The 25,735-nt window shown below is 39.0% G+C and overlaps 1 protein-coding gene across 1 annotated transcript in view; it reads left to right on the top strand.

Moving 5' to 3' along the window:
* Positions 1–25,735, top strand: part of BEGAIN (brain enriched guanylate kinase associated) — a 149,939-nt gene that overhangs the window by 80,392 nt on the left and 43,812 nt on the right. Inside the window, exons 4-6 of the mRNA XM_058807436.1 lie at positions 8,215–8,376; positions 9,960–10,016; positions 14,563–14,629. Of these exons, the coding sequence (XP_058663419.1) occupies positions 8,215–8,376; positions 9,960–10,016; positions 14,563–14,629 (286 nt within the window). The remainder of the gene's footprint in view (positions 1–8,214; positions 8,377–9,959; positions 10,017–14,562; positions 14,630–25,735) is intronic.

The raw sequence follows: 25,735 nt of genomic DNA, 5'->3' as shown, positions 1-25,735 counted from the left end.
ATGCAGAGAAACAAATTGAACAGACACAACTTATTAACTTTTGTAGGATCACTTACTGAGCCTAAAGGTTTGCATTTAAGCCACTGCTACTAAGAGTTTACCTGCCAGAGCTGAAAACAATTAGTTTCCACTTCAAGGAGAGCCTAACAGGGGCACTAGGAGGCAACTTGGAAGAAGGCAAAGATCATAGTAACAACTTCTGCAGCTTCCACTCTTTCCCTCTGCTTTAGTCACCTTTGAATTTGGGCACAAGGCTTCTGCTGTTTTGCTGTGCTCTGCATTAATTTCTCACATACTCAGGTATTCAACCTCAGAAGTGCCTCATAAGCAAAAATGGTCATCTCATTAACAGGAGACAGAAGTGTGTTTGGAAGATTCCAGCTCCAAATCAAGTTAGCAGAGGTATTAAATCAGTCCTCAGAGAGCTGGCTCAGCCCTCCAGTCTCTGCTCAGCCCTTGCAGTGACAGTGCACATCCTGGCTTGTAAACCCACATTCTTCCTTCTCCAGGGCTGCTCTGCACCCTTGCTTAGTGCCCTGCGCATTTACACACTCCCTGCTCACAGGTCTGGATCCTCATGGCTCATTTTCATTTGCACTTGGTAGTTTTCAGTACACTGGGGGAATCAAAAATGCCTGCTGAAAAAACTTCATTTAAAGTAATCAGAATACCTTTAGTGTCTATTTCTGAAAGGTGAAATTTTATTTTTGGTATTTCTATTCAACCTATTCAGAGCCTTAGGTTATGGATAGCACCTTTAAATAAAGGAAAACTGGCATGCCTTTATTATGAGTACATTTTAAAAATCTTGTCACATTCCACTGACAATAATGGCATTCACTTAAGAAAACTCAGTGCTGACAGATGGTCCTCTAAGGGTTTTTTGCATGTCAACATATAACTAAATTTTCTTATCTTAATCACCTGATATTACAGTTCATACTGGATGCTCTTGTTGAATAGATGTGTCTGTGGGCTTCTGATATTTGTTACTGAGGTCACCCTTCAGCAATGGAGGACTGTCAGGTCATTATAACCAAAGCATAATGCAGTTTCATTGTGAAGAGAGATCACTCTTTTCTACCTCTTATGAATAAAGCCAGTACAGTTGAGACACATTTACCATGTGATATATCTTGTCAGGTCTGAATTTTTAATTGTGTGAATTACGAAAGAATGAGGTATTCATGTCCAAAGTAAAGTTGCCTTCCAATATCCAGTGATATATTTGTTTTAAAGTAGCTGTATGAGCTCTACAGGTGCCTCAAATAGGTTTTCATGCTAAGGAACAATCCCACAGCACTTGGCACTTCAACTGCTGAACATCTCTTCCTTTCCCCACCTCCCTTCCAAATTACTCCCTTTAATTTTTCTGATAAAGGGTCCCTCTTCTCTGGTTTAAATCCTGCCAGAATGCCTGGAACCTAAGAAAAGGACTCTGTTACTTGTTTTCTGTGTCCATCAGTCATTTGGAAACTATCTGAGCTCCAGATTTGGATCACCCACACATTTGTTCTGAAACATATGTACAGGCCTTCCTTCTCATAGTCCAAACCCAGTTCAGGTTGTTTATTTTGAAAGCACGTACTGCAAAGAAAATTCAAATTATTTAATACTTGCAAAAAAACTCCCTCAAAATCTTTCAAATGTTTGTATATATATCTACAGGAAAGAGAGATCTGCCTGCAATTTGACAGGCAAACTGTTCATACTCTAAAGTTTCAAATATAAGTAATTTCTTCAAAAGTAATGGAGAAATTTGGTGGATGTGCTGTAATGAAAAAATCCTGATAGACCTTGGTAATTTTTTTTTTAAATAAATAGGCAAGCTGAACAAAGTCTATGTGAGCCTGAATTTACAGGAAAATGCCTATTGCAGAACTTGGATACACATTTGCATGAACAAATTTCTTTAAGTACAAATAAAAATTCTGAATAAAGAGGGCAAGAAAATTGGGATTTTCTAGTTTGACTCTGAGTCTGCAGCATTTAATCTTTTCCCCAATAAAATTTATAGTTTCATGTCTGTAGCTGGATTCTCAGACTCTGGATCTTGACTTTGTAATTTGATCCCATCCCCCTCCTAATCAGACAAGGCAAGAGCAAGTTTACACACCAAAACTGCAGACAAGAAAGATAGTTTTGGCATTAACCTTTTGAAACAGTGACCCTGAGCATGTAACACATAATCAAAACTTGATTAACATAGAAATCCAATTACTGCTTCATTAAAAACCTTTCATTAATCTAGAAAACACTTGTAAAATGCTTTGACTTCATTTCCCAACAACTACAATTTGAAAAAACGTTGTTGAGGGGTCAGATTCAATGTCACAACTGTCATCTCAAAGCTATTCCTCCTAAGCTGGGGTTTGGGTGCCTTTCTTGCTGCATGTCTACTTTGGGCCACATGCAGACCCATTCCAGAGTCATGTCCAGCAAAGATGAGCTGGAGTGAAAAATCCTGGGTAATCCAGACCGCCAGACATGGGTCATCAAGAGCTCCTCGAGCCAAAATTCCTGGGAAGTTTCAAAATCAAGCTGTCAATGCAGCCCAACTCCATTGAGTAGTAACCCAGTATTTTTGAATAATATTTTTGAACAATATTTTTGAAATTCTCTTCAGAGTACATTATTTAAATTTTCCCCAGTTCTTCCAAACTCCTGATCCTATGAAGTGTGGTTTTTTTTTAGAATGTGACACATCACAGACATGAAGCAGATCTGATAAACAATTTAGAAGCATTTAGTGGTTCATTTTTGTGGGCCCCCACGCCATCTAAGCAAACAAGAAAGGAAATACTGTTGCCTCATGTCATACACACAGAACTGAGTCAGGAAGAGGGGGAGTTATCTGATGAGATGTGATTGTCTGCGTCTGAGACGCTTGACTCCATTCCGTTTGTAAGGAACGGAAACGGAGACTTCCAGATTTGCATCAGCTCATCTAAAAGTAGGCTTCTAAAATAGGTCAGATTAATTTCATCCTGGTGGCGCCTGCTCTTGACTAAGAACAGGAGCCAGAGTTGACCAGCAGTAGGCAAGCTCAGTCTTGCCTTGACTCTCTTGAGTGGTGTAGCCTTTGTCAAAGCCATGTTCAAAACTCAGAGATCCAAAACCCAGTCCGGGTTAGTTCGTCCTTACACATTCTTTCTTCCAAGACAGGCTTTTAACCCACAAAATGCTTGTACTTAGGATTTCACAGCTGCATCAAAATGACTGTTTCACCAGCCAGAAATCAGAATATTTGACATGGGTGTTTTTCAGTATATATGGCATGGGCATCTATCTTGCCTTTGTTTCATGTTCTTTTCACTGTTAATTTCCCTCCCAAAACCATGAATCCATTTTCTTTTTCACTCACTTCAGGTGCAGTGTGAAGGAATATAATCAGTCCATTCAGAGACAATTTCTCCAGTTCAGAAAAAAGGGTTTGCTCTGGTTTTAAACAACATTGCAGAACCATCTAAAGCCAGAGCCCTGGAGAGGCAGGGAGACATGGACAGGGCTGCTGAAGCAGTTTGGCCCGTGAGGTGGAGATGTGGGGTTGCTGCAATGCTCCACTAGTGGGGCAGACCCACAGACATCACTCTTAGGGAATAAAGGTTCAGGGAGCACCCTCTTTGTGGGCCACTGAAGGGAGAAGGCTCCAGAAATCATCTGGCCTCCAGGCAGCTGAGCAGCCCCAGCTTTGCATGCCAGCACTCCTTTGTCATCAGCCCATCTGCCAGGCAGAGGACCTGGCAGAAGATTGTTTGCCAGCACACCTTCCTCAGAACAGGCCCTTATCATGTGGCATCTCAGATTGTCTGAAATCCAGTGGGAATGTGTTCACCTGGAGCTTCTCCAGCCAGCACTACAGATTAACCCTGACCAGCAGCTGCAGGCTGAGATAATGTTTGTGAGCATAAATTTCTGTGCAAATATATGTTTCATCTATTTTATACTTTTTATGAATATAAACAGAGCTAATCAGTGAAAACAACACTTTGGAAAGTTTAAAGACCTGTTTTTATTAACCTTGAAAATAGCTTCCCTTGAGGGGTTTTCTTTGACCAGTCTAAATAGTTAATATTGTATTTACTGTCCTTGTTATTAAAGAAATATTTTAATGAAGCAAAGTGGGTAATGACTTGCAGACCACTGATTGTCATAGGAGCAGAATATTAGAGATCATTAAAAGAAATAGGCAACCCCTTATGCTAAAGGTGAAATAATCTACAGGACCTTTGAGCCTGCCCTGTAGTTCAATACTCCTTAAAGCTGTCAGAGTTTCAGGAAGACCATGGAATACAGGATTTGTGTTTTCTAAGACATAGCACTACCAGAATACTTTTTGTTTGCAAATAAGTCCTGTCCTTTCTCCTGGCTGTACTTTTTTCCATTTAATTATTTTCTTAGTTTTACATATATGTAAAACTAAAGAACCATGGGGATCAACCATCCCCATGGACATAAATTATTAATCAAAATATAGTGATTTAGTAGCATTAAAAAATTGTGCAATGAACTTTTCTAATTAACTGGTATGACAAAAGCAGAAACAAAATGCAGCTATTTTATGGAGTTGGTTGGTTGGATTGAAGAAAAGGGAAAATGCTAAATTATTGACTTTGTGACTCCATGTTTTGACTTTTTATCTTTTCCCTCTTTTCAACTCTGATTAAACTACCACTATCAAATTTACAATGGTACAGAACAAAATTAAGCCCTCCTATGAAAAACTCAGATTTCCAGAACAAAAAACACAACACAGCATAAGGAATGAGAATCCAAGCATGTCATTATGTGATAACACTGGAAGATAATGGTAAGGGGAAGGTTTCCAAAGAAAGAACATCTGTTTCATGATATATGAAAAAAAAACCCAGCAAAACAAAGAAAAATCTCATTAAGTACCTTAGATTAGTACAAAACAAAAATTGAAACTCTCATCCTGTTATTAGAGATGCAGGACTTGATACATTACATCCTCTAATTCTTTCTGTTGTTTCACTCATTGCTTTGCCTTTGCTTCTTAGACACTTGTTCATATAGAACCAAAATCAAGAGAAAACAACAGGGCTTACCTCAAACTGGTAATGTATCAAATCATGCAGAAATCAAAGCCATCTTGGGAATCCTGGGAAATCTGCTCTCAGTGTTACAGCTATTAGTACCCATTCAATGGTTACACTCTAAGATTTGGGAAAATTTCCCTGTTGTGCCATTCACGAGTGTAAGTTTCATTGTGCCATTGCTTAAAGTTAGCTCTCTTTCCAGAACTTGCTTGACTCAAGATGGATATTAAAGCAGATGGTTTAACACTTTCTCAACTGGGGTATTTTCTCTCTTTTTTCTTCTTCCATAAAAGTCACTGTAAGTTTTTTGCCACTCAGCATATTCGTGTCAGAATTTCTTTCCTTCTAAAATTCTTGCCTTTCCATCTAATAACTTGTATTTTAATAAGGGCTCACTGTTATTCATCTACTATTGTATCTTAAATAATCCCATCATAAATCAGGAACTAATTCCTATCTAAAAATAATTATATATCCTCTTAAAAACAACCAGCTGTTTTAACATGCATCAGATGATTCGAAATACACAGTGAGGAGGGATTTTCCTAGGTTTGGGAGAGTTAAAAAATGTCACCCCATCTTTCCAGCATGGGTGGAAATGAGTAGATCTTTTCAGAATTTTGGTTTGCTGGTTGAGAATAGCTTTCATCTTTGAAGCTGCCTGAGTTATGCTTTAATCAGTGGAGCTTTTTCTTTTTTTGAGCAAAGTTACACCTGTGGTTTACCACTCAAAACACCATGTGGAAGAGCCCATGTATATAGAGTGTTTCAGTAAACCTCAGTAGAATAGCATTGATTTTAATGGATTGAATAATCTCATTCTGAAAGCTAAGAATTCAAGAATTCAAATACTTCAAAGTGAGGGAGAAAGTGAGCTGGAAGTTTATCCTTCTAGCATAAGTTTCAGCCTGCAAAAACCTACCAAACGGTCCAGATCTGAATCTAAAACCACATTTTGGCATTCCAGACCAGCACTGCCTTCCACTTCAGGATCAAGCTTTATAGAGAACTCAGATTTTTAACCCCAAATTTCCCCACATAGACAGGTTTAGGCACACTGGTCTGTGCAGAAGCAACTTCATTGATCCTGCTTAATCTTATCTCAACTGAGACCCAAAGCAAGACGTACCTACATGAGCAAGCAGAAAACAAAGTTATTTGAGGTGATTAACTTTCCCCTTTTTTCTCTTTTACTAAGCAGTCTCCAGCTATTACTAACTTACACATTCCTGGCATTACCATTATATTTGTACTCCAACACCTCCTCTTCCTCACAAAGGTTGCACTCCCTACGTTCAAAACTTCCCAGTGCAGCAGGATGCTCTAACCTTCCCTGATCTGGCTTAACTTGCATTAACTGCACTCTTCAGCAACCTCAGCCTGGGCATTTTTATCCAAAATCATAGCTGGAGCACCTGCAGTCTGTTTTCTTGTACAAATCCTAGCAGTTGGATTTTTAGACCAACAGAAGACTTGAGATCATATATCTTTTCACTCTAAGCACTTTTGACACTGTAGCTGCCACTTTACAGAAGAAAATCTGAGTTTCCAGGCTACAGGAAGGAAAAGTGACCACTCTTGTTTCCCAAGATGAGCAGAGGAGTAGCAGGAGCAGGCCAGAAGCAGAGCAAGTGAAAGGTGGTATGATGGGGCCACATTATCAATGAGAACATGTAGAAATGAGCACCATGGGTTCTCAGCTCCCTAGGTAACTTCAGAGTTTAATTCACCAAGTGAAATACAAAAATTAAATGGTTATATTAAGTGGAGCTGCATTAAATGTCTGAATTAGAGTATATTATTTTAAGGGAATTTAACCACAAGTGGTAATCTAAGTATAACTGCGACCACGCAATATGTGCAGCTGAAATAGAGCGCCGTGTTGGCAAACATTGGGCTGTTTCCTAGCTCAGAGCTGCATGGATCAAGCAGGCAGCAATTGTGAGGCTTTTGCATTAACTTACTGAGCTCCTATCACAGTTTGTAGAGGAGCAGCCAGTCACGCTGTAGACAGCTCAGATAAGTGTTCCTTGAAGACTGACATGTTGTTCCCAACTCTCTTGTCTAATTAAAGACCCAAAACATTATTCCACTGCAGCTGATGGCAGCACTCACTTGACATCAAAGGGAATCGAGATTTGCCATTCATTTATGAAGAACTATTTTTACCATATGATTAAAAAAAAAAAAAAAAAAAAAAAAAAGCGAGGCAATTCACAGTGCATCCCGTGGCAGCACTTTGTGTCTGGGTGCTGGCAGACCCCAGTTCCACAGTGCCTCGGAGGTCCCTCTTGGAGCCAAGGGATCAGCTCCACAATGAGGTTGCAGTGTATGAACCAAGTTCCAGTCATCTCCAGAGATCCCAGCTCTGGCAGGAATCCCATCCTGCTGTTCAACTGGCAAGCATGCTGGAAGACTGAAGAGCTTGCAAACTAAATAGACAAAGACACAAAAAACTCCATTGTGCAGATAAGAAGGCATATGCCAAGTGGCTCTCCTGAGTCTCCTGCTTTGTTTTGTGTAAGACTGTAGCTGAAGATAGTTTACAATCAGGGCATAAGTGCTGAAAAAACCGTGAAAAATTTGGGATTACACCTGAGTCTGGAAAGCCTTGGCTCCCAAATAAGTGGGGGAAAATGGGAAAGATCTACAACCTTAAAATTGTTATATTATTAATTACCATTCTCCAGATGAAATGCTGAACAATAAGGTCTCAAAAAAGGAATCAAATACGACAAAAATTTCTTCCTCCACAGAATTTTTATTTGGATTTTAGGCAAGGAAATATTTTTGCATAATTTATTGTTGCTGCTCTATAGAGACCTGCTGCTTTAGTCATAGTATGGTAAAATAATCCTAAATGGAAGGTCCTGTGTGAAACTAAACTCTAAACTGTGTTTTGTATTTTATTGAAGATTCTTCCACAACATATTCCATTCTGGCTAATGAGATAGTAGCAACAAATGCACCAGAAAGGACAGATGGAAGATAGTCAGCTGTCTGAATCAGAAGACTTTCAAAGTGCAGTAAACAAATGAACCACACTTTTCTGGCTGGAGGCCAAGCTATACTCTAGGGAAATGGTCAAAGAGTGGATCATGAAAAGCTTTTTGAGAGCAGCTAAATTCTACAGCTGTGGTCTTTGTTTTTCTAGCACTTTGCAAGAACAGAAGGGGGAATTACGAAAGCGCCTATCGTACACTACCCATAAGCTGGAAATGCTTGAAACAGAGTTTGACTCTACACGTCAGTATCTTGAAATAGAATTGAGACGTGCTCAGGAGGAACTTGAAAAAGTAACTGAAAAACTGAGAAGGTTAGTAATGAACTTTTTGAAATAAACAGAGTTATTGGCATTTTAAGAGTGAATGTATTAAAGATGTATGTAAGTAAAAGCAAACACAGTTGCAAACATGCATGATTTATTTATTAATTACACGTTGTGTTTTGTATTTAATATATAGATTTCATTAACCTGAATATATATTGCACGCCACATAAAGTTATTTACATGTGATATGTAAGATGTCTCTGTACTAAAAGCAAATATGCAAATAGAAATGCACCTATATATGTGCAAATATGACATTATTTATGTATAAACATACATATGGGGTAGTGCCATATGGCATTACATGTACAAAAGTTATAAACCCACTACATATATATACATTTATTATTTATACTCTCTATATATAGATAAATCTTTTATTTCGTGACTTTGCACATTGTCTTTGTTTAGACTTCATTGTGCTGATACAAGAGAATAGAATTTGGCTCTCCATGACTCAAAGCTGAGACTATGTTCAGCTTTGAAACAACATTTTGCATTATAGTACAGCAAATAATTTCATTTTTAGTCTCAAGCAGAATGGAGTGATGCTGAAAAGCTATTATTTAAACTGTTGTAACTGTGGTACAGTGCTGTTGCAAATTGGGAACCTAGTTAATGTTAGTGATAAATTATGTTAAGCTTGTGCTTCTGACATTCCTGGCACTGATTAAAATGGTCTGTACACTTAGCCTAAAATTTATCATGATTCTTAATAACCACTTTTGCATTTGTTCTCAAAACTTCTGTAACTAGAATTATCTACTTACACAGGAATGTATTTGCATGTCTTGTGAGCCTTTCTTAAACTGATATCTTAATGGAACAATTTGATTAATTCATTGGATGACTCAAAATGAAATTCAGAATAAATCATTCCAGGGCAATACCCAAAGAAATATTTTTCATTCCTTGTGGAAGGCAAAAGCCAAACCAAAACAATGACACAAACCACCGATAAGCTGAGTAAACCAAACCATTTTATGCAAATTTTAAACAGAATGAGTCTGTAAGATCTCAAATTAGGAAACAGCCTAGTGTGGTCTTATAACTTAAATGCTTCTCTAACTGGGGATACTTCTCAAAATGAGACTAAAATATGCAGGTGTCGTGGTGATTTTGAAATCTACACACATCTATCAAGAGCAGTCTGAAGGTTCTCCATATAGTTTTCTTGTCAACAATATTTTTCCTATTTTTTCACTTAGAGCAGAGCCACTGAAAGTAACTTCATTCCTGATGTAGTTTTGCTTCAGTGCATTGCAGGACAGGGAACACTGGTGCTCTTTTCTCTTGCAGCATCAATTTGGGCAGCGGCCATAAAGCAGCAGAGGGGCTGTCCATCCCACTTCTGTTAAATCAGATGGGCTTCCTGGTCAGCAGAAAGCCTCTTAGCAACTGCACTGGGCACCAATGAGTTAAACACCCTTTGAAACTCAGGCCAGGGGCTCACAGCCAAGTCTAGCACTCATACCAGAGCACCACATTAGCAGAACTGACTTTCCAATATTCTAATGGAACATTGTACCATATTATGAAGAAAACTTATATTAAAAATTATGTTTCAGGCAGGTGATTACTCCCCTGAAGACATATCATAATGGAAGCCAAAAATATTTTACGAGGTGAGCTTTAAAAATGTTTCTATTGAGAATAGCAAGGCATCCTGCAACTTGAACATCTAGATTTGTCAGCCTGGAGAAGGATAATGTCTGAAAAAAACCCTGTCATCCAAAAGCTTGTCAGCAACATGTCACAGAGGAAAATCAATGTGAGAAAAACAAAGAAGTAGAATTAGTTTCAATTATGTGTCTCTTCCTTTATTCACTGCACAGGGAGAGAAATGCATCCCCCCACAGATGAATAGGCCCTGTGAAACAAGATCCCACTTGTACACTAGAGAACATATCTCTTATTAAATTTCCTTTCCTGTAAAGTGCAATTGGTTTTTTTTTCCAAGAGGCTGAATGACTATCCTTTTGTAAACCTTTCTGAAAGTCTTTGTCTTAATTTATCCAGAATTGCCTGTGCTGTTTCTAGGCTTCCCCAGTTTCACTCAAGAGAGGAGGTCACTTGTGTGGCTCAATGGTCAAGTTTTCAACCTCTCTACAAACATTCAGAGATGGCCTCTTTCTTTTTCTCTCAGTGGGAGAACAGTGCTAACTTGATTTGAAAATTACAGCAGTAAAGCATAGGTTCAGCTTTGAAAAGTGACTGAAAAGAGAGGGGATTTCATATTCCTCGCAGTGGTCCCTTATCTGACATAGTCAGCACAGCTTTTATAAGTTAAAATCTAAAAATTTTCATAATCCAAACTTGGAATCACATCTGGATTCCAAAGTTCACTTTGGGTTTCTTCCTTGAGGCCTTGCCCTGGGTAACAACTTGATGAGGTCCCCATTATATCTTTTACCAGAAAGTGGAGTTATTTTAAGGCATGAGAAATAAACTCATAAAAGCATGTATTGAGCACTGAGATTAGCCCACACATATAATTATTTCACCAAAAGCAAGACATTTCACAGACTGAAGGGGTGTTCTGAACAGGAGTACTGGAGTAAAAACTATTGTTTTTATAAGAAAGTTGGTATAACTTGTGACAACAGAGAGAGAAAAATTTTTTGAACAAGAAGCTACTCTTTCAAGAGTCACTTTTCAAAGCTAACTACACTCTAGAAGAAATTCTCTTCTTTAAAGAAAGTCAGTCCAAGGCTGAGTTTTACTTTAGATGTATTTATTGGCCTTAAAAGGGCTTGAGATTGAGTGGAAGCAGAGAAATAGAGGCTTTTGCAGACTCCCTCTTCAGTGGTGATCTGCAGCTCTAGGGCTGTTGTCTGGTGGGCTGGAGCACAGACACCTGACATGTTCAATATGGTCAGAATATTTTTCATTAGGCCCTTATTTGGTCAAGAATCTCAACCTTTGTTGAATGGATGCACATATGTGCACCTGAAGTCACACATGAGTCTCTACTAATGACATGAACGACACAAAAATACATCAACACACCATAATTGGTTATCAATTCACATGACCTTATCCTTATAGCAGTTTTGCAGCATAGTGAAGCCTACCCTTCATTTTATTTTCAAGTCTAGATTTACAAGGTTAAAATATTTCATACTTCACAATGTTCAGCATGTCTTCATGTATTTTTTCTGCAAACAAGGTTAGGTTACCATTTGCTCATCAGATCATTTTCAAATTTGAATAATTTTTCCTTTTATTTCCCTTTCCCTTTATCTTACAGTTTTACCTAAAGATTGATCTGACTCTGTTCCTCTTTTATCCCTTAAACACTTTCTTCCATGTATTTCTGGGTCCATTTCTCTCCTTGCCACCTACATTTGCTGACACTTCTTTTGGCACAGTGAATTTCCAATTTGGGGTTTATACATATACGTGCATGTGTATGTGCTTGTGTACATGTGTATGTGTTTGTGCTTATTTTGACTACTTTTGCATACTGTTCTCAATAGAAACACTTTTTGAAGCTCAGCTTCCTACTTACTGTGGGGTTTTTTTTAGATTTGATTTGATTGTACTGGGAGGTGGTCATTTTCTCAGTCCAAAATGAATGTGTTAGAGAGCTAGAGCTTATGGGCTACTCTCACCTACACATACAACAGGCAAAAATGTGATGGGTAAAGGCAAAACAAGCTACAAGTGAGAAGCAGATTGTATAAACTCCTGCAAAACCCTCTACCACCATCTATGGTGTGGAAGTGTTGTCACTGAAAAATAATTACTGTTAATTAACATTTCAATCATCCATATCAAGAGAAAAAATTAAAACAGAAGCTAAGGAACAAACCCATTGTTACCATGATAAGTCTGTTATCCAAGCAGCAATTACTGCTGTTTTTACTTATTCATGGTCTCCAAGTTCTGGAAAGGGAACCTTCAGGCTCTCCCTTGAGCTGTCCACATCAGCAACCACTGCAGAGCAGCCTGTGGTGCAGGGGCACCTGGGTTAGAAAAACCCTGAACCACATTTTTTCTCCCCTTTACTTTCAGGAAGTTATGCAAGTGCTTTTGAACCCGTGCAAACTTTTATAGCATTGCAGGTGCTGATGTTTAAATCAGTTTTTACACCACCTCCACTTGAACCACAAACTGCCTGGGTACAAAGCAAGTTTAACCTGTTCTATTTTGCTTTACTAGACAAAAACTATAAACCATGACAGAGAAGATGCTGGGGCACTTCTGGCTCAGCCAGAAGGCGCTATTTGACTTCTCTAAATCCTTTCTTCCTGCATCATGGCATGCATCCTTGCCAGCTAAACTTTGTGCTGAGTAGCTGCAGGCAAAGCCATTTTAAGCCTCCTTGTATCAAGATCATCTCTGCTTTCTTCTGAACCATGAAAAGATGGGTGCAGAGTACCCTGAAATCTTTCTCTGTTGTGATGACAGCTAAATGTCTGGGAAAATCCCAAGTAAACCCAGAGCTGCACAAATCAATCTCTATAGAGAGGCTTAGAGGTAATGCTGTGAGGAGCATGGACAATGCAGGGAATTGTAAACTTCAGTGAATCCTTTAAGCAAAAGGACACAAACACAATGGCACTATGAGAATTGCTGAGTATTGACCAAGTCTCACAGTACAAGTCTCAGAGATTTTTCAGCCCATTTGGGTCACCACCTTAGCAAACACTATTGACCACAGATCCTCCTCACAGGAAGGAAGCCTCTGCTCAGCAGCTCTGTAAAACATAGGCAATATGAGACTTGCATATTGGAATGGCTGCCCTGATTGTGGGCTGACCCTTGGTACCCTGAGGAGGCTCACCCATGGGGATGTCATTATTTATATCCACAGAGGGGATGTCCTTGGCACAGATATCCCCTCTCAGGTCTGTCAGCAGATGTTATTGCAGTGCTGGGAGACCCAGCCAGAGCTCTGCATCCCTTCAGAGGAGCACTGCAAGCCACTGGTCTGCCCTGAATGGAGAATTCCTATCATTTAACTGGAAAGGAAATCTCCATGGCAACAGAAGCCAAGATAAGCATCACATTGCCAAGAAGGGGTGGGCTGGACCTTTTGATTTGCAGCTATGGCATGTTTGGAAAACAGATCATTCCAGTTTCAGCAGCCACTCCTAACCAAATGATAAACAAAGAGACTTCTTTAATCCCGGTCCCATCCTGATAACCACAGAAACTGCACCCAGATCCAGACTTCTCAGAGGAAGTGTTTTGCTGTATAAATGTGGATTACATCTGAGTTCACTCTTACAATGAAAACACTTGAACATTTCCTAAAATCTCCTCACTGCTGAAAATACCTATTGATCAGTACAGCCATATAGACTTATTCAAAATTTTCACAGCTGAGCTTCTAACATTTTCTTTACATTTGTTATACATCCTGCTGAGGTGATGGGTACTAATGAACAAGGAGCTATCCTCCTTAGGTTCTGTGGAGATAAAACTACAGCTACTTCCAAAATTCCAATGGTTTTCCCACAGGCTCTGCAGGTTGTTCATTACAATACCAAAGTTTACCATCTAAGTAACCTAAAGATGTGCAGGCTGAAACTTTTCTTTGGTGTGTTGCTCTGGGATAAGTAGGGAAGCCTCGTTTTGTAAGTTCATTCAATCCCTAAGTGCTGATAAAAATAAATACCCATCTTTTCTCAGTTAAGCTATCTAAATATACTTCCTGGAAAAAATAGGCAACTTCTTGAACTTCTGTTGAAAGAAGAAATATTCTGTTCTAAGTCACATGTTGATGCCCACATATTGCTACAGTCATTAGGATTCTGCTGCAATTTCACAATAAATCTTTTTTTTTTTGTGCTGCCTCAGCCTAGAGCTCAAGCTTCCTCTCTTACATACTATTCTTGAGCCTGATGTAAAACTGTAATTACCTTGTGCAAGTTCCTAGGCTGTATCTTGTGTCTGCACACAAGTGCGGAATGACCAATTTATCTTCACTTCCTGCTGGAATGTGCTGCTAAATATAGTAAGAAAATATGACAAGTTGGGAAGTTTGCTTAGGAAGCAGGTGGTAATTGCATTTCAAAGGCAACCACTGACTGGTAACAGGAGTGATAAGCAAATACAATTCGAGTAGTGCAAGCCAACGTTTTGTACTGATGTGAAAATACAGGTAAAAAAACCAACATGAAAAGCAATGCATTCAGTTACATGATTTCATCTTTGTTTTAGGATACAAAACAATTACCTAGCCTTACAAAGAATTAATCAGGATCTGGAGGATAAACTTTACAGAATGGTAAGTTATCATAACTACTTTTTTTAAAATATATTAAATGTGGTTTTGTGGTTCTTGAGTCATTGGAAAAACATGTATGTAACTGTCACAAAAACACCCTCAAGCTCTAAAAGCAGTTATGCTTAGAAAAGATATCATGATGAAGAGCTCAAGCTGTGTACAATGACATAGCACCACCAATTTAAATAGAGATTTCCTAGACTGATGATCTAGCTGAGCAAATTGTACCTTTAAAATAATTTTGGTTAATTTAGTTAATAACTTCATGGGATCTAAATATTTATGTTTTCATTAAGTATCAAATTTAAATAAGGTAATCCAAGGTTTTCTCATGCTTTTTAGCTACTTCCACTCGGCTTTTATTATGTGATTTAAAAGAGTTTGGGTGGCCTGACTTTTAAATTCCTTCATAACTATCAAGCTCAGTATATCAATTTCCAATCTGCGTCTGTCTGCCACCACAATGTCACTGTCACTGTCACAGGCCAATTAATAACCAAGTGAGGAAAATACTGCAGCCTTTGTGGGCTCAAGGGCTGCAAGACACAGCGCCACTGGTCCAAAATAGCCTGAAGATGTCAGAAAAAAATGGCAAAGCCATTGGGGCCCTGGCTCTTTGCTGATGGTGTTGGGGCATTGTGCTCACTGCTAGGGGTAAAACTACAAAGGAATGTGAGTAGGATGTTTAGAGAGGAAAGAATGACAGTTTTGAGCTTCCAAAGATCCCAGGCAGCAATTTCATGGATGAGCAGCTTGGATTGGGGGGAACAATTTATTGTGGATTTTGGGTAAGCACAGACTATAGCATACAGGAGAGGCACCAGCATTTACTAATAAACAAATTTTTGAAAATGTCATTGCTCTTATCTCAGAATCCTATTTCAATAGCTAACAATGAATAGGGACTCAGCTTTTGCAACTGGCTAACAACAGACAAAAATTACATCTGGGCTGTAGCTGACATTTGTTCATAAATATATATTTAAACATTGTAAAAGTAAAAATAACATTTGGTCTCAGGTTATTGCTTTTTTTCTCCACTCCTCCTTTGTTGCTTTTTCTTTTTGTCCAAATCACTTCAGGATTTTGTCTTCAGCTGTAGCCCAACATTTATTACCTATGCACCATAAAAGATAAATAGAGTCACTCAGGCTGGTAAATGAAATAAAAATAATAGAAACAGCCAAATAAGAACTCCAGAAAATCCATGTGTTTTTATCAGGTATTTCAGATCAAAGCAAAGAATTTTTAAACTGCTGTTTCAGCATCCAGTTAAATCCTTGAGAAATTATTTCAGAGCACAGCACAGAAAAACTGAAAACCAGTCCTGTGGAGCACTGTGCCTTTCTTTATCCCACTAATATGACAGTCATTGAAGATAGGTTTAGAGGCTTAAAGAAGATCAATCAGGCTCTGTACACCACTTAACTCCAGACTGCTTTGCTTTCTGAAATATTGAAACTGAAGACACAAAACAAACCAAAACAAATGTCAAATAGAAACTCCATTAAAAGGAAAAAGATGAGGAAGAAAGTATCATTTAGATAATGATTTAGATTTAGATAAGTCAAACCTTTTGATTTTCAGGGCACTCCAAGAGCCCTCAATACTTCAGAGACAGTTAAATTAAATAATAGCTGGTCTGGTTGATCAGCAGCTTATGGTGGACTGGGCTCTTGGAAACCTTTCTCTCCTTTTCCTGCTTAGGAGGAACAGCCGTGTGTATTTCTTGTTTTGTTTTGTTTGTCATTCTAAAATCAAACACTTTTGATTCCTTCTCCTTTGGACAAATCCAAATCTATAAACCATGTGTTTACTTTCTCCCTCTCTCCCCTACCCCATCCTTCCATATACACACATGTAAATACACACCTACACACACCCACACGTTTTTACTATTTGGTGGGCTCAAATTCAACAAGTAGGAAAAGAAAGACCCCCCCAGGCAGTGGTTCCTTGCTCCCCTTGTCTGCAGATGTCATGGGATGCTCCCAGGAGGTGAGTTTCTCCCTGCCCTAACAGGGGACTCACAATTCCGCCTCTCCCTGTGGCTGGTCCCTGCTCACTGCAACTCATCTAAGACTACACTGTGACTCCCTTTTCTAACATTTTTGGTACTCTGAATGTTAAACCCTTTCATGCCTGCTCTGGGTGTAAGAGATGTAAAACAATAATAATTAATTCATCAGCAGTCACAGAAAAGAAGCTGATGCAGCACTTTTCTTCTAGGCTCTTCTTCCTTTTGGGTGCTAATCTATAAAATATTTAAAAATATTTGAAAGCACACTTCTGATCACAGCAAATGGTATCCAACTGAAACCTCTGTCACATCAGAACTTGAAGTATAAGTATAAAATATGAACCATGGTGTCTGACTTGGCTAAGTGCTAAAAAATGCAATCCTGAAATCAGGGGAGAGCTTGCTGTATTAAACTGGGCAAGACTAAACACATGGAACAGTAGAGTAATGTGGCACAGAGTTAAAATTCTGCTGTAATGCCTCATAAAACTCCTGTTCTTACTACAGTAAGTATCTTCAACTGGAGAAGATTTCTTTAGTCTTGTAAGAACTGGTTAAGGAGTGGAATATACAGGCTGTCTGTCTAAATAATTAATCTTAATAACTCTTTCCTCCATTAAGATACGGGAAAAGAATGAGCAGAGTCCTCACATTTTGCGCTGAGATTCCATCACAGCAGTGTTCAATCAAATACTTTTTATTATATTTAGTTCCAGTTGCCATCAGTAACCTTCACTTTCCTTTACATTTGTTTGAGCTTTTGGAGCCTGCTCTGCCATGGTCCTGCTGCTCACAACAGCAATTACAAGTAGATTATGTAAGTCATCCCAACCACAAGAAATCCTTTATATGATCTCAATCCAGCTGTACTCTCCATATGATCCTCTCTAGAGTTAAGCAATGTATTTTAAAAAGTTTTTGAAGTTTTCAAGGCTTTTGGTAGCAGTTAGTTCTGTAGTTTTACCTTTAATGCCATAAGCCAGATTTTTAACAGTATCCTCTTTTGGGAAGAACTGGTGCCTAATAATAGCTGCTTAATAAACCCTACTGCTAATGAAAATTGCACCCATTTCTCCTCCTCCATCTGCATTTTGAATGTTCTTGAAAACATGATCACAGGAATCCAGCTGCAAAGAGCTCAGGAGACCTTATTATCCAGAAACACCCTAAAATATGCCTTTTTCTACAAAGTTTGACAGACAGACTGCTGGATGGCATCAGCTCTGGTTCCCACCTCTGCAAAGCCAGCACCAGCCCTCTGCACATAATATACATTTTATGATCTTACAAGATGAAGACTTACGTTTTTGCAATAAAAAATGTACAAAATTTACAGCTAAATTTTACCATAGAACTTTCAGAATATTACACACCAAAGTCTGATTTTTCATTTACATTAAGGCAGGCTGGGAGTGAGACTGCCATAAAGTTGGAAGAAATTATTACATAAGCAAGCAGTAAAGAGGGATTTTTGTTAAGGATGATCATGTCTGAAATTCTACACCTTCTGAGCACTGCAGTGGTTTTTATCCCATTTCTGCCTCTGCCTATGAGTTGGAGGAGGACTAAGAGGTACAGCAAATACTTTATATTCTATGTTATTAAGAGTTATTTATCAAGCTTTTGAATATCTGGGGTTTCACAGTTTGCTGGCCATAATATTTACTTAAGCACCTCCAGTTGGGGAAATCCAAATATGAATTAAATATGAGCTGGGCAGTTTTAAATGTTGCTCTGAGACCTTGTGTCAGGGAAATGTTCTTTTAAAAGAAGCAGATTGCTGGTTATCCAAGCCAGGAAGGTAGAGAATATGGGAAGTGGTGAGGAATTTGATGAAAAATTTCAGTCAGGCATTAAAAACATCTAAGTACCAGCTGTTTGGCTTTGGAATTTGAACCAGTCACAAGAAAGCACATAAATCTCTTGTGATACCTACCAGTCACAACCCCAATATGGTTTAAATCATAAGTGAAAGATGAAAACAATGGAGAGAAATCCTTTTTCTCACACAAAGATAAGAGAGAAGCCCAGCATCCTTGGGTTCTTGAATGGAACATGATGACTTGGATAGTGACTTTGAACAGAGTGATTTCAACCCCATCGTTTTCATTTTCTTTCCTTTATGGAAGAAGATGCTTCTCTCCCTCCCCCATGTCCCATGAAAATCAAATAGAGATGGCCTAAATATACTTAAAGGGATTTGCATCCCAAAGACAAGAAAGTTTAGAGTCAGCTCAACCTGGCAGGCTCATTTGCTCACATTCAATGAAGACAGCTGTGAATTTCAAGAGAAATTGATACTGGTTGGTTAGTTAAGGCAGAAGCCAGAGGAGGTTTGTGCTTTGTGGACTAAACTGAAAAATAATATTTCTGTGGAAGGAAATGACCATAAATGGCACAGAAACAAGTAATTCATAAAAATAGCAGCTGAAGAACTGCATTTCTAGGAGGACTTGAGGCTACATGGTTTTATGCTTACAGGCACTTTGTGCTAAAGATGTCAATTTCTCACCAACTCTTTTCACACTCATATTCCAAGCTAAAAATATTCCCCAATAGGCAATAGGACCTACACACATTAACACCTGTAGGAGCTACACAAGCTCTGACTGAGTAGGTTCATGAGTTTTACAGCCAAATAAATATATTCTCCTGGGTAATTTGGGAACATGAGCATGAGCACACAGCCTTTCAGACATACTCACTCTCTCTGCACAGAGATTCACTTCCCATTGCTGCCCCATTGTTACGTGGTTGGTGATGATTGCCCAGTCCTCTTCCCAGGAGACACCAAAGGCACCCCAGCCACCCCCAAATTGCTCTACATGAATATGACATCTTGAGAGACTGTTCTGGAAACTACTTTCTGTTTTTCCAAAAGGCATGTGACTGTTCTACTCTGTCCCTCCCTCTCAGTAGGACATCTTCCGCAGCTATGAGCAACCTGAGGAAGCTGTAAAGTGACAATGGGCACTTCTAACTTGTCTCTGTTGCATGGTGGCAAAACTTCTTCTTAACATGTGTCTTATCTCTTGGCCCCTGATATGCATTTCTGATACCTGAGGGTTTCAGTAATTTTCTTCATCCTGATCTCCACGGTTTGTGTCTCAGGACAACCCCTTGGGATACCATATTGACTAGCTGGGAACAGAAAAATCTGTTGTTTTCAAAAGAAGATAAAATCAGAAATATCTATGGGATGTGGGTGTTTCTGACCTATTTCTTGTAAATGCCTTGGTCCTTTGTGATTATCTGCCAACTTACCACAATGACAGGGAAAACAAGAACAAGAATAAGCCTGGAAAGTTGTTCGGTAGCAGGCATTTCAAATCTCAAAGTCCTTCACAAAAGCTGGTGTCACCTGTGAATGTGAAAAACAGGGCATAGAAGAGTGACATGTCTTGGCCAAGGTCATCAAGAAACAAATTTATAAATAACTTTTAGGTTTTCTCTAACCAAATCAACTGCCTTAAAAAAAAAATCAAATAACTTCTTAGCTTCTTAGATCTTCTTAGATCCAATTTACAATACCAGCTGCTTATCTCCCATTGCAGATAAATTGAAAATGGTAAAGACAGGGTTTACCAAAGAGAAAGGAAGGGAGGAAGGGAGGAAGGGAGGAAGGGAGGGAGGGAGGGAGGGAGGGAGGAAGTGTCGGAAGGAAGTGTCGGAAGGAAGTGTCGGAAGGAAGGAAGTGTCGGAAGGAAGGAAGTGTCGGAAGGAAGTGTCGGAAGGAAGGAAGGAAGTGTCGGAAGGAAGGAAGTGTCGGAAGGAAGTGTCGGAAGGAAGTGTCGGAAGGAAGTGTCGGAAGGAAGGAAGGAAGTGTCGGAAGGAAGTGTCGGAAGGAAGTGTCGGAAGGAAGGAAGGAAGGAAGGAAGGAAGGAAGGAAGGAAGGAAGGAAGGAAGGAAGGAAGGAAGGAAGGAAGGAAGGAAGTGTCGGAAGGAAGTGTCGGAAGGAAGGAAGGAAGGAAGGAAGGAAGGAAGGAAGGAAGGAAGGAAGGAAGGAAGGAAGTGTCGGAAGGAAGTGTCGGAAGGAAGGAAGGAAGTGTCGGAAGGAAGTGTCGGAAGGAAGGAAGTGTCGGAAGGAAGGAAGGAAGGAAGTGTCGGAAGGAAGGAAGGAAGGAAGGAAGTGTCGGAAGGAAGTGTCAGAAGGAAGGAAGGAAGGAAGTGTCGGAAGGAAGTGTCGGAAGGAAGTGTCGGAAGGAAGTGTCGGAAGGAAGGAAGGAAGTGTCGGAAGGAAGGAAGTGTCGGAAGGAAGGAAGGAAGGAAGTGTCGGAAGGAAGTGTCGGAAGGAAGTGTCGGAAGGAAGGAAGGAAGGAAGGAAGGAAGGAAGGAAGGAAGGAAGGAAGGAAGGAAGGAAGGAAGGAAGGAAGGAAGGAAGGAAGGAAGGAAGGAAGGAAGGAAGGAAGGAAGGAAGGAAAAGGAAAGAAAGAAAAATGAAAGAAAGGCATATACAGAGTACTGGTAGTCAGTGAGTAAATACCATTCAGCTTATTTAGTCCAGGTCACCATAGGCCATCTATTTCATAACATATTATTTAATTTCTAAATACAAAAAAAGTATTTTTTGGAAATAGTATTGCATCTACAGAATCCAAAACTATTTCCTTTAGTCTGTGAGAGATTACAGAATTAGTCAAGATAAGACAATGACTTTTGTGAGGTGAAAGTCAAGAGAGGAATGGAGAAAGATGAATTACTACATTTTCTTTTTCTGGTTGCATACTTTGTGCTCACAGAACAGTACTAAAGATATGAAGGATCATCAACATCATAAGACCTTTTCTTTATTAACACAAGAGGCATGTACCTCCAGCATAATGTGCTTTGCTCACTAGAGGTGTAATATTTAATCCTGTACTTCTTTCTTTTTCTTTTTTTCCCCCAGAAACAAACATTTCTTCTTTCAGCCTCCTGTCACTACCATAGTCTCAGAAGATACTATTACATTGACTTCTGGGAATTAGTATCAGTCAACATCATCTCTATTCCCTCCAGCTATAATTTATTTAGAATTTTATTATCAGGAAAGACTCTATCCAGGCAAGGCATACCACTGCTGTGAAATGTGGCAGATGATAGGTACAAGGAAATACTAAAAGCACATTTTGTCAACTTCATCTGTAGTGCCGGTAGAAAGCAGGGCTGCGGAGCTGCCTAGCTGGCTGGAGAGGCTTCTGAAAGGAAAGACACCTTTTCCAAGCACAATTGCAATGCTATAGGAGACCAAGCAAGTTGATGGCAAATAAAACTACCCTCTGGCTTCCAACAAGTTTGTCCTGCTGTCACTGGGGTTAGGTAATGAACTGATTCTGTTCATTTGTAAACAGCAGATCCTCAGCGCTGCTGGTTTCCCAAAGAACGAGTCCTAAGTCAGCAAAATAAAACAGTTCTAAACTGGGAAAAAACTTTTTGTCACAAAAGACACTCAGTGCCTGGAGCAAATTCCTGAGCACTTGAAAAAGATGAGCAGCCAGCTAATTCCTGCTTAGAGGAGCAAGCAGCCTGTGTAGAGGTACTCTGTTCATCCATATTTTATGTCAAAGAGCACATCTAAGCAGAACCCAGGCCAGGAATGGCAGGATCCTTCCCCAGCCTAGGGCCAGGTTTGTTTGCATTCATTGAATTTAGATAAAATATCCCTATTTAAAATTTAAATTTCCTGCTCAGATTTGCATTAAAAAAAAAAAAAAAGCTGAATGAGAGGGGACAGGTGCCTTCACCCTGAGCTCACGTTAGACACAGGACATGCACTGAACTGAAAACCTCAGGAATATTTCAAGATGACACTGTGACAAGAAGACCTTTAGCAGGAGGTGCAGTTATAAGGAGATTTTATCATAATGTCCTTTTACACACTGCATGCCATGTGGGTTGGCATTATTTCCCATGGGGAGCAAACCCTGCAGTTGTCAGGGCTGAGTGAAGTGACATTCCCTGCTCAGCCAGGGCAGGCTTCCCCCATGAAGAAACATTAAAGATCAACATTTGTACTTTTTGTACCAGGAAGAAAAGTAATCATCCTGCATTTCCTTTACAAATCACTTGCAGAGAAAGAAAAGCATGTTTTTACTTCACAAGTAGAACCTTGACAGCACTTTGCTAAGCAGAGTTCTTGCTGAGATACTTTATTAATTAAACACCAGTGTCAAAGTTTCTTTTTGCTTTTACAGCTATGGAATTACATTTCATGGAGTAGTCAAGGAAACAAATCTTTATAAGACCTTTGCTAATACAAGGTTGAATATGACGAATATGACATTAAGAGCAAATCATTCTTGAAGTGAAATGCCATAGAGCATGATATCAGAGTACTCAGACAAAACACTACAGCCCCATGGTGTTATCTTTAACAAAATTATAGTATTAGGAAATCAAGGACAGAAATCAGATTCTGCTGCAGGTGGTATTTAATCAGGAAAATCAGAAGCAAGTGTTGCTGACTACAAAGGATAAATTCTATAATTTAACTCTGATGGACAAATTAGATCAGGTCAATAATTCAGACTTGAGGTAACACCTCATTTATCAGAGAATGAGATTCTGCTTATTTCCATATCACTGCTTTGTAGAATAGGTCTTCTGAAATATTATGGGCACAGAAGATACATTTGTAGCACATCCATTTATTCCATTCCTCTGATCGATCATAAAAAGAAGAAAATACCAAGCTTGAAGATCACACTATGAATTATGTTGTTGTCATTTTATCCTATCAAAAGGTCCCCAGCAGTCAGAAAAAGCTGTTCAATAAGTAAACCTCTGCATGCCTAAACTCTGTTCTCCTCCTCTTACAACTCTTTTAGTAAAGAGGCAAAGTGGATTATAAATTTTCAGCTGTCAGATACATTTCTTTCCTGAAAAATACCTTTATTGCTTTGCCTTTCCCTTGGCATGTCTTCTTGAAATCCATCCCCAGCTCTAACTGATTTTTCCCACTCATTGAAACCACTTTATTTTATCCTATAGTCTTGGAATACCCTTTCTAGGCTGTTGGAAACAGCTGGCAGTGTGTACACAAGCACAATGAAGGGTCAAGTAAAGCATTATCTCATTCCTCTCTTCTTTTAGGCATGCCTTGGCTTTGTTTTCTCTGTCTGCCCTCTGATATCTTCATCCTCCATTACAGCATTAGAGAGCAACTGTCCAAAGTGCCTTTCTGGTCATATGGAGTAAGGATTTCACTATCTGCTGCAGAAATTTGCTGGATTTTCTTACAACTGGTTCCTTTCTAGTTGCATTTTAAGTCTTGCTACCTCCATACACTTCTTAATTATTGCAAAATATTTGTATGGAAGAATAAAGCTCTTTATTTTGGAAAATGATTGACATACTAAACTTTCACATGACTACAGATTTTTTCAATGAGCTTAAATTAACTTAATTCAGGCCTTTGACTGTTCTTCCCCAATGTACCATAGAATAATCTGGCATGAGAAGGATTACAAAAGACTTGATTTAATTATATGCTGTGTCTGAGCAAATACAATTCAATTAAGGGAGATGTGATTATTAAATCTTAAATGCATTAGCATGCATCAATCAGCTGTATGAGCTTTAAATTAATAAATAGTTCTTACACAGTTACCCAACTATTAGACAGAGAATCTGAATTAAAACCTCTAATAAAATTAGCCCAAGTCTCTCAATGCATTTTTAAAGTATAATTTACTGAAAGGATCTTTATACACCAACTGTATGAAATTTGTTCTGATATTGCGTGATGTTGAAGCAGTAATATGTTCTGTCTTGTACCAAAATATAACTTTTTTGTATGAAGGGACTAATTGAAGTGAATACAGTACAACATTGGCATGTTTTTGTCTCAAATTAGCTGATTATCTAACGTTTCTATCAAAACTTCTGGTACTTTCCTTTTTAAGTATTTTTAGCCATTTTTCTTTCAAATTTTTAGTATAGCTACAAAGAGATATCACATATTTCAGTGACTAAATAGACAAAAGATGCTTAGTAAAGTAAAATTATGATTTCTATACAAGATGCCAGGAAAGCAAATTATAGTTTAAGTTACCAATGATTAAATCTATCTTATTAAGATAGATTTAATTTCTTCTAATAGGGTGCAGCCATTCAGTACCCAGCTCAAGATGATAATGAAAGGTGGGGAAGTTAGTTTTGTTAGATCTCCAAGATCTCGTAAGTCGGGAAGTTAGTTTTGTTAGATCTCCAAGATCTTGTAAGAAAATGCAAAGAATTGAAAATATGGCTGCAAAACCTGCTGTACTCAAGTTTCTGACATGTAAAGCTCAATCCATGTGACTTTATGGGGTTGACACAAGAAGGAAGCTGAGCAAGCAAAACTCTCCTCCAGAGACATCCCAAGGGCAGTGGTTCCCTTCTCTCCTTGGCTGGAGTCCTGGGAACCCTGAAACCAGGAGAGACCCCTGCCAGCTGCTGGAGAAGGCAGACCTTTTCCTCCTTGGTCTGACTGTCTCTGCTTATTCCCTTTAATTTTATTTATTTTTTCAGTTACCATTTCCTCCTAGAGCACACTGAGGAGGGAAGCAGACTGCAGCAGGAGAGATGCTGCCAGACCCGTGCAGCATCAGGGAAAGCAGCTGTCTCCTCTTCCCTTCTCAGGGTGACTGGAGAATTCTGTCCCTGTTGGATGATTCCCCAGTACCTGCTGTGCTCCTCTGAGAATTTTCATGCTGTTATATTAATGCATCTTCATCCCAGTGTTCCCAGCCACAGTGACGCAAGAGCTCTGTAAATATAACATCAAGGGAAGAAATTCCATTTGAGCAGGGCTTATTTTACTCCTTGGTGACACATGTAATTGCCTTTATCTGCTGCAATGAGATTTTTCATAAATCCTCACTACATGGTCTTGCTCAGTTTTCTATTGCTCAACTTCCAGGAATTTTTCTTTTGGCTAAATAGGCAGAGATAAAGAATGAAGAGTGAGAATATGTTCCATAAGGAGGAAGAAATACAGGCCAGAAGCCCTTTTGGAAGAGAGTTCTAAAGAAGCACAAATCTGCCTGCTTCTTTCAGCATTTTAACTGCATACACCCTCCCTTAAGCCGATTTATCCAGTTCTAAAGGCTCAGAGATTAGAATGA

Source organism: Ammospiza caudacuta, chromosome 6 (genome assembly GCF_027887145.1).
Source record: "Ammospiza caudacuta isolate bAmmCau1 chromosome 6, bAmmCau1.pri, whole genome shotgun sequence".
Classification (NCBI taxonomy): Eukaryota; Metazoa; Chordata; class Aves; order Passeriformes; family Passerellidae; genus Ammospiza; species Ammospiza caudacuta.
This window is presented reverse-complemented; position numbering and strand designations above follow the sequence as displayed.